Source organism: Xenopus laevis, chromosome 4L, assembly GCF_017654675.1.
Source record: "Xenopus laevis strain J_2021 chromosome 4L, Xenopus_laevis_v10.1, whole genome shotgun sequence".
Lineage (NCBI taxonomy): Eukaryota > Metazoa > Chordata > Amphibia > Anura > Pipidae > Xenopus > Xenopus laevis.
The window spans coordinates 121,863,419-121,873,944 of NC_054377.1; the positions used below are offsets into that span (position 1 = coordinate 121,863,419).

A 10,526-nucleotide genomic window follows, 5' to 3' on the forward strand; every position below is an offset into this window, starting at 1 on the left:
TACATTCCTACTCTGATTCAGTCCCCGAGGGAGAGATTTTATTTGGAATGTTGTTGTGAAATGGAATCATAATAGAACGGACTGTCTTGCTAATTTTCCCAGCTCCTCTGAGCTCCCTCCCAGCATCTTCCTACAAGAAAGTCTTGGTCTCATTCAGATTCTGTATTCCATTTAAAGGCAAATGGTAGAGAAAGAGAGAGAGGGAGGTTATTTGATTGTGATTTTGCTTCTTAGTCAGAGGCATAACTTGGGGCTTTGTGACCAACACCTGTGGGCCCTGCTCCCACCAGCAGTAGATGTAAAAGATGGAGGGGGCCCCAGAACAGAGACTGAGGTAGTGCTGCTGCCATCTAGGTTGGTGGAGCCTTTGGAGTCTGGTTCTCTAGTGGGTCCCAGGTGCCCCAGTTGATGATCATTGTGATTCCTATATTTATTGGTTAGACCTCATTTTGCGTTTAGATTTTAGGGTTGAGCACCAATTTACAAAAAGAGTTTGAGAAAAAGATTAGAGAATTGCAACAAAATCAGTTCAATTGCTGATCTGATTATAAAAGGTATTTTTCTCTACACAAGGTAAAATTACCTCCAAGCTGTAAGGATAAGTACAGGTATGAGATCTGTGATCCAGAAAGCTTCGAATTACAGGAAGGCCATCTCCCATAGACTCCATTTTAATTCAAAATGTTAAAAATTATTTCCTCTTTCTCTGTAATAATAAAACAGTGACTTGCATTTGATCCCAACTAAGATATAATTGGAGGCAAAATTATCTTATTGGGTTTATTTAATGTTTAAACCATTTTTTAGTATGGAGATCCAAATTACAGAAAACCACTGATCCCTAGCATTCTGGATAACAGGTTTTAGCTTTTCAGAGCATTTGTTTAAAATAAGGTGCAAGGTGGTGGGTACACGTATGTACTGAATAGCAATGTTTTTTCTGTTCATCCACATTCTTACCATTGTTATGGCTAGTTACCTTATGTGTTGGAGCGTGGAGTGAGCGGTATCTGCAAGTCTTTTCTGGTTATTTGATACAAATAGAATGATTCCCATGTGATCAGCAGAGGGGGTGGGGTGCTCAGTATTAAGGCAGATTTTAGAGGCTTCTGTGCTTTGTTCCTATCATCTTCTATATACAGGTAGGATCCATTATCTGGAAACCCATTATCCAGAAAGCTCTGAATTACAGAAAGGCCATCTTCCATAGTCTCCATTTTATCCAAATAATTCTAATTTGTAAAAATGATTTCCTTTTACTCTGTAATAATAAAACAGCACCTTGTACTTGATCCCAACTAAGATATAATTAATCCTTATTGGTAACAAAACCAGCTTATTGGGGTTATTTAATGTTTACATCATTTTCTAGTAGACTTAAGGCACGAACAGCCAAATTATGTAAAGATCAGTTACGTCCCAAGCATTCTGGATAACATTCTGTCTTATACTGTACCTGTATATTTAACGTGTAACTTTCCTCTGCAGATCTGATTAAGAGAGTCAATGTAATTAACATAAATCAGTTGTGTTCAAGAACAAATTCATTTGTACGACTTTGTTCGCAAGTTTAATTGTAAAACTGGGAAAGTTGAAAAATACAAGGCAAATATAAGAACATAGTGATACAAGAATGAGCAGGAATAATAAGCAAGACACTGAGGGTTCTGTTCTACAAGGTTCCATTCAATACGACCTCATTAATGGCCTGACATTATAACATTCCAAGCAGAAGACTAGTGTGATGCCACAAGGACTAAGACTGACGGTGCAGAAGGAGAATTAGGTTGGGGCCTCATAAATTTACCAAGCGTAGAGCTGACTGAATAGCTAGTTTCATTTGGACACAGTAAATCTCCCTTGCCAAGTTGAGCTGTCACTACTGGTCAATATCCCAATCCTAACTAATTGCTAATACAAGGTCACTCATTCATTGGATAGAAGGCTTCAAGGTTAACTTTCTCCTTCTTCTTCCTTTTAATACAATTACTACTTGAGATATGGACGACGTTTTCATGCTGTCATTTTAGCCTATAAAGGCTGCTCAGAATATTAGGCCTTATTTTATTAGGGATATCATTAATACATTACATTTTAATATGGTGCAACTCAAAATATCTAAATACCTTATTGAAAGTTTAATTTGTACATATAATGCAACAATTAAAGGTCAGTGGCATAACTAGATATTACTGGGACCCACAGCAAAAATTATTTTTGAGGTCCACAAAATGGCTAGAGGTTGACCTGTTTTGCAAATATTTATTGACATTGTGTATGAATTAGGCCTAATGGGGCTCCTATACCTCGTGACCCCCCTGCAGCCGCAGAGTCTGCTTCATCTGTAGTTAACCCCCTGTTAAAGTGATCCCTCCCCAAGCAGAAGATGATCTAGTCCTGAATCCACCTTAAAGAAGATTAAAGGAAGATTATTCCCAATAGATTAGCCATAATAATGCAAGCTAGAATGCTTTACCATACCAGAGTTAACAGCTCTAGAAACTCTATCTGGTTATTTAGGATAGCAGCTGCCATATTAGCTTGGTGTGACATCACTTCCTGCCTGAGTCTCTTCCTGCTCACTCATAGCTCTGAGCTCAGATTACAGGAGGAGGGAGGGGGAGAGAGGAGCAAACTGAGCATGCTCAAGCCCATGCCTTGGAGGTTTAAAATGAAAAAAGGAAGTCTGATACAGAAGCCCATGTGTACACAATATAAAGAATGAAATGTGATGTTTCTTTTGACAGAGGACTCAGAGCAGCATTACTTTGAGGGGTTACTGGTGTATTTATATAGACCTTTCTGATAAAGCTTACTTAGTTTAAGCCTTTCCTTCTCCTTTAAACAAAATGTTAACAAAGAAAAAATGTCCGGACTGGATCATATCACTCTGATGACATGGAGTAAGGCAATATAACTATTCAGGTCCCCCAACCCGATAAATTCACGTGAAAAAAATAACAATATGAATTTTACAAAATACAAATCCTGGATTTGCTACCTCTATGGTATTTCTGAAACAACTAAAAATCATTTAAAGGAATACAGACAGTGCAGTCCATGCGTGACCATAGGAGCAATGAAATAGTGAGTTCCAATCTTTGCACCAGCAGAACGTATAAGCAGGATACAACTTGCTTGGATATAGTGTTAGACTCGGCATGGTGTGCACAGCACAATAAGTAGAAAATGAGCACAAAAATAACTTGTTGGGTCGTTACGTTGTTTGAATGTTCTTTTGCCATTAACCAAAGACACTTTTTGCCGGGCCGGCCTTCGGCTTATCAAAAGCTGTTTCTCCGCCGGTCTTGTTCTGGCTGAACACAGAAGGGGCCATTGTTCCAGATTGTTCTGCAATAAAGAAGATACAAATGATCTTTCATCTACAACGTTGGCCTGAAAAGATCAAGACCAAGTTATTGATGCTGGTTAGTCATGTACAGGTATAAGAACTGCCAGTAATGCTATAATGCTCATTGGCATAGATTCCATTCGATACGGTTAAAACAATGATTTTATTATGGTGGAAAATGCTGTCTCAGGCCCAGTTCAGAATATCCCATAAATTCCATAACTGGCCTGACATCTGATGGTTGGGGAATGGATTACATCAATTTTAGGATCAACCTAGTCAATTATCTGTAATACCCAGGGGATGTGGGATCATTATCATCCAGGCACATTCATCTCATGTTACTAGGGGTTTAAAGGAATGCTCACTGATGTTAAAATATGACTTTTTAGCAAGAGGAGAAAACTGTTTGCTTGTACTGTTCACTAGGATTTTGATACAAATATGCTCATCACCTTAATATACCCCTTTCTGCCACATGAGTGCAATCACTAGGGCTTGGGCTGTACATCCTTTTGCCAATTGTTTTAATCAAGACAAAAATCTATGGCTTTTGTTATTTATTGAGCTAGACAGGGAAGCTGAAGCTACTCCATGTTTGGTCCTTTATACACCAGCCTGTACTCACCGCATTCCTTCATAACCTGGTATGTTTTGGATTTGATTGGGACTTGGTGGGCCAGCTTGTTTTTTGCTCCTTTAAGGTCTTCTTCCTTCATCGGAGGCCTCTTCTTCTTAACTGGGGCATCCTGATAAACATCCAGGCATCAGAGTAAGTTCACTTACAGACTATAGCTCTACTCAAATAGTTTCTCAGCCTCATGATACAGAAAGCTTTCAAATGGGGGGGGGGGGGGGTCACTGACCCTGGCAGTCAAAAACGGTTGCTCTGTGAGGCTACAATTTTATTTGCTGTTGTTACTTTTTATTACTTACAAGCCCTCTCCTATTCATATCCTTGTCTCTCATTCAAACTACTGCCTGGTTGCCAGGGTAAAATACCCTAGCAACCAGATAGATGTTAAAATATCAAACTGAACAAAAAGCTAAAAAATGGAAAACGTATTAAAAAATGAAGGCCAATTGCAAATTTTCTCGGAATATTAATGTCTACGTCATACCAAAAGTGAACCATCCCATGTAAAATTTAGCAGCTCTTTAACATCTTACATTCAGAACAATGTGATAAGATGTCCAGGACACCCTCTTGTCTTCCTAAACACGCTATTCTACAGTTGCAGTCCCTCCCTAGATAACGATAAAACAATTCAGTCCTCTTACTTTCCATATGGGGTATAACTATTCTGGTCTCAGAAGGCGGAGAAAGGTAGTGCCATCCATCTGAAAAGGTTTGTTGATGTTATAAACAGAAGCACAAAGTTCTCACCATGTGTTAGGATTATAGAATGCGCTCACACGTGACATAGGCCGAATGGCATGCTAAACTCATCTGGAGGCGGCTCACTGATTTAACTCTTCAGCCATGCAAGCCCTTTAGTGTGCCAGTAATAAAGATGAGAACATTTGTAATGAGGAACAGAACTGACATTACTTTCTATTTTAGACTCAGAGGGTCACCTTCAGCTGTTCACTTTGGAACACATTGGAACAGATATCAACATCCAGCCTTTCCACATAGAAAGAAGAAAGCAAATGATGCCTCTTCCCGAAGCTAAAATTAGACAGGGGTTTCAATTTGCTGACCAATTACAGATTTAGACAACAATGAATGTTATGGATTTAAAGGAACAGTTCAGTGTGAAAATAAAAACTAGGTAAATAGATAGGCTGTTCAAAATAAAAAAGGTTTCTAATATATTTAGTCAGCCAAAAACGTCAGGCTGGAGAAAAGACTGGAGTGAATATTTAATATGACGCGAACAGAACGCAACTTCCTGCTTTTCAGCTCTCTAACTCTAAATTAGTCAGCGACTTGAAGGGGGGCCACATGGGATATAAATGTACAGTGAGTTTGCAATGGATCCATAGCATGCAGCTCAGATTCAAAAGCAAACAGTTATGGCCCATGTGCACCCCCACCAAGCCTCTGATTGGTTACTGCCTGGTAATAAATCAGTGGAAACCAAGAGAGCTGCAAAGCAGGAAGTAGTGTTCTGGTTATTATGTTAGACATCCAGTCACTCCAGTCTTTATACATTACATTTTTGGCTAACTAACTAGATTAGAAACATGTTTAATTTTGCACAGCCTATCTATTTATCCAGTTTTGTTTTTATACTGAACAATTTCTTTAAAAACAAGGAAGCATTGTTCAGGTTGAAAGTGAATATGGCCATTTAAAGGTGAATTTTATATATGTGTAGTGGGCTAATTTACTATGAGAAGGGGTTCAAGTGCTAAAGGGGTGCAAATTGTGTCCCTTACAGCCTGTAGATTTAGCACTTGTGCCCTTGCTCATAGTTCATGTTGAGAATTCAACCCTAACGTTAAAAAACCCCTACCCCCCTAACTACATAGATCCCCTACCTTCTTCCCCCAGCCTAAGTGTTACCCTGGGCAAATGGCCCTTAGGTTTTATTTACCCCTTGGTGCAGATTCAGGCATCGGAGTTCACGGGCAGCATCTTCTTCTCTTTGGAAATGGCAGAATCGCTGAAGCGGCTGAAGATGGCTGCCATGAACTCTGATGCCTGAATCGGCACCAAGGGATAAGTAAAATCTAAGGGGCATTTGCCTGGGGTAACACTTAGGCTGGGGGGAGGAGGGAGGGGGGTCTTTTGAGGGTAGGGGGCTAGGGGTTTTTAACTTTAGGGTTGAATTACAAATTGCAGATATATTTGTAATTGTTCGTCTTTTCCTCCCCTTCCTAAAGGGTTTCACCACTAAAGCCTGCTTTTTAAAGGGGTTGTCCACCTTTAAATTAACACATTCTAATGATTTAGAGAGACAATTTCCAGTTTGTTTTAATTGCTTATTATCTGTGGGGGGTTTTCAGCAGCTCTCCAGTGTGTAATCTGGTTGCTAGGGTCCAAATTAACCTAGCAACCATGCATTGATTTGAATAAAAGACTGGAATATGAATAGGAAAGTCCTGAATAGAAAGATGAGTATTAAAAAGTAGCAATAACTGTAAATTTTTAGCCTTACAGAGCATTTGTTTGTAGACACGGTCAGTGACCTCCATTTGAGAATTGTAAACAGAAGAAGGCAAATAATTCAAAAACTATAAAAAATTAAGGCCAGTTGAAAAGTTGCTTAGAATTATCCATTGTATAACATACTAAATGCTAACTTAAAGGTGAACCACTATTTTAAAGCCACCCGCCCCCTCTAACCACTTACATTCACCCTGATCCACCCATTTCCCGCCCCAATGTCATAAACCCACCCATTCCCAGGGACATCACTGATCTGCCAACTTCCCACCCCCATGGTGACATTTATCAGCACTTCTCCCTGCAGGCGGTGAGGAAGGTGTAAGTAGAAAGTACATCGTTGGCAAATAAAGTTACAGAGTGATGTTGATCCATCCTTGTGTTATATTTACGTCAATGTGAATAGTGTATTGTGTAGCAACTCTTCCCAAGTATTTGCATCTGTGCTTTGCTTTTAACTAGGGGCTCTCAGCCTTCCGCTGACACATGTATCATATTCAGCACCCAGGCCTCACCCACTGTAAACATCACATGTCTGCTTTATATGGAGGCCTTACTTGTAGCCTTCATACAATACACATAATCAGAACCTGGGGTTTCTAAATGTTGGACCATTTGTCTAATGAAATCATCACCAATAACATCCCAGAAGTCTTTATAATTCCAATCTCCCCTCCCCCCTCATGGGGGTTTCTTTAATACTGCCTTTTCCTTCACTCCTCATATCCCATCAATAACCAAATCATGTCACTTTCACCTACAGACTGTTTCTTAAATAAGACCGTCCATCTTACAAGATGCCTCCATATTCCAATTTACTCTCCATGTCACATATTGACTATGGCAACACTCTATTGATTGGCCTTCCCATCTACACACTGTCACCACTCAGGCCCATAATAAATACTCATGCACCTTATATATTCCCCATCATATATCTCTGAACCTTCTGCCAGGGGTAGCCCTATGGATCCTTGGGCTGCACCTCTTCCCTGAATATTCCTTCAGCCTCCATAAGATTTTCTGCCAATCTTTCAGCATTCTACCAATCTCTTGAAATACATCTCCAGTAGTGTAACCATAGGAGGAGTAAACCCTATGACTGAACTGGGACCTGGTAAGGACAGGTGGAGGTATGGTCACATGCAAGTGCAAACATTGGGGGCCAAAAGCCAGAGCCATAAAATTACCCTGTAAACTGATACACTGTAAACTACTGCCTATGCAAAGTGCAATACCCCAAGTGCCACATGTTTCCTGATAAACCCAAACTCACACCTTGAATCTCATACCACCTTCACCTTTTACATTGTAAGCTCCAATGAGCACGACCCCTGTGGAATATACTGGTCTATAAGAGGAGAGTGTGTGTGTTTTTTTTAATTGTTTTTGCCTGTTTCTATAAAGGTTTTGCTTGGTTGGAATTTCAGTCTTCCTTATGCTGCCATTGGTTCCCAGGCTGACTGGCCACAACCCTTCTTATAATAATAGCAATGCCCTGTGCTACTGAATATTTCCCTACAAGCAATAAATATGTCTTTAATTGCTATTTTTCTCATCCACTTTTACCTTTAAAGGGATTCTGTTATGATTTTATGGTGTAGTTTTTAATTCTAAAGTACACTGTTTACACTGCAAATAATTCATTCTACAATATAAAATTTCATTCCTGAACCAGCAATTGTATTTCTTTAGTTGTAATATTGGTGTGTAGGCGCATCTCAGGTCATTTTGCCTGGTCATGTGCCAGCACTTTAGGATGGAACTGCTTTTTGGCAGGCTGTTGTTTCTCCTGCTCAATGTAACTGAATGTGTCACAGTGAGACCTGGATTTTACTATTGAGTGTTGTTCTTAGATCTACCAGGGAGCTGTTATCTTGTGTTAGTGAGCTGTTATCTGGTTACCTTCCCATTGTTTTGCTGATGGGCTGCTGGGGGGGGGGGTGATATCACTCCAACTTGCAGTACAGCACTAAAGAGTGACTGAAGTTTATCAGAACATGTAACGTGACTGGGGCAGCTCGGAAACTGGCAATATGTCTAGCCCCATGTCAGATTTCAAAATTAAATATAAAAAAATATGTTTGAGAAACTGATTTCAGTGCAGAATTCTGGCGGAGCAGCACTATTAACTGATGCGTTTTGGAAAAAACATGTTTTCCAGTGACAGTATCCCTTTAAGGGCTTCCTTCATGGATTTACCCTTTCTAAGACACTGGTTTGGAATTATAAGTCATTAAGGGGAAGATGAAAGCATTTAAAAAATTACCCTTCATAGTTCTCCTCTCTTCTGCAGGCAGATCCATGGCTAGTCGTGCAAAGCATAAAAGTATATAAACACTAACATTTGAGATTTGGGTGTAGGTATTGTGTCCCTTAATGGGGCTTATTACTAATGAAAGATGGCTGCTATGTGTCATGCAGAATACAGAAGAATAGCGCTATACATCACATCAGTATAGATTCTATGGAATCAGGTGCAGGTACAACAAAACACTGCCAATATTCTTTGTTCTTGGGAATATTCTGTTTTTTGTTAGTAGTTAGACGAAAAGGTTCCACCTTCCTGCCCTGCAGCACTTGACTTACCTGTGGTTGGGACATTCCCGCTTGCAGTGGTCACGCTGATGAGAAGCAGAGGGATTCCTTGTGTAACGATCTGCATACAGAGCCTGAAATCTGGGGCTATATACACACTGAGCAGAATGACGCGGGGGGAAGAGATCTCTCCAGATTCCAGACACACACACACACACACATAGCCTTATCCAGAGAAAGTGAGACACAGACTTATTCTGAAAGATGACTCTGGTTTGGAGAATCCAAGCAACTGCTGTTTGGAGTGGAGTGATATGTTCAAGATAGAACAGCTGTCACTTAAAGAAGGTCTATTATTCACCAAAAATAAGTTATTATTTACTTGCCTTAAAATAGCATTTGGCTGCTTCAAGTGTCAGTACTCAATAATGGGGACATCTGTGTATCAGTGGCATGCAACTGGCATAGATTCACAAAGAGGTTTATGTTTGTATAATAGGCAGGCATCAGTATTATAGCAGTACATCTCCCTTCTTATTTCTTCATCTGGTCTCCTACACAAAACCAGGGAATTGGCAACGGAACACTGGGGAATTACCCAGGCTAATAGGAAAGCAGTGTCTTTACCTTAACGGAAAGCTATACCAACAAAAAATGTAGATCTCTCTCTCTCTCTCTCTATATATATAGATATATATATATAGATATATATATATATATAGATATATATATAGATATATAGTACAATGCTGGCCTTATATAAAGCTCTATCTTCTTTAATAATTTGTGCCATTGGGCAATCCTAAATAGAAAATTGCCATTTTAATTACTTAGGGCAATCCCCTGCGACCATATGATTCAAGTGCACACACACAAACTGTTAGATCACACGAGCCAATAAATGGACTCTTAAATTTGATATGGTCTTTATTCCCACATTTATTCCTGTTACAGTTAGAGCTGCAGTATTTCTGGTCGGCTAGCACTCTAAAGGGGCAATATTTACTGAACATATATATATATATATTCTGGGGGAATAGTTTTCCTATAATGTTTAATGGGTAATGACCTCCCCACCTTTCACAGGTCTCTTGGGTTCCTCCCGAACCACATCAACAGGGCTTCCACAAGGCTTCTTTTCCAAATGGCCAAACTGTTTGAACTTGTCACATCTGGTGCCCTGGCAGTGATCTCCAAATTCCAGCATGAACAGTGAAGCTGGCCAGGTCCAGATTGCAGTGTGCATGGTCCTAGTTGAGGATAACCCAGCAAATCAAAGCATTAAAACACTCACACATCTAGAAGTAGCCAGAGCTCACAATTCAAATTTTAGCATTACCATCTGCTGGTTGTAGCAGCACCCATGTATGAATACAAGTTCCATCTAAGCCATGAGTTGGTACACAAAATTTGAGGCCAACAAACTGTGCTGTGGTCCTGGAGAGGAGGAGACATTTTTGGCTACCAACACATGGCTTTCTATGTGCATGGGGCAAACAGAAATGAGAAGGAGCATTGGTT

General features: G+C 39.9%; 1 protein-coding gene across 1 annotated transcript; it reads right to left on the reverse strand.

Annotated features, from left to right (window-relative positions):
• Nucleotides 1-1,557: 1,557 nt before the first annotated feature.
• On the reverse strand, nucleotides 1,558-9,114 carry mustn1.L (musculoskeletal, embryonic nuclear protein 1 L homeolog). The gene is given in 3 exon segments (NM_001171655.1): nucleotides 1,558-3,351; nucleotides 3,981-4,101; nucleotides 9,057-9,114. Coding segments are annotated over 3 exon segments (243 nt in total). The 5' UTR covers nucleotides 9,072-9,114; the 3' UTR covers nucleotides 1,558-3,244.
• Nucleotides 9,115-10,526: the final 1,412 nt, after the last annotated feature.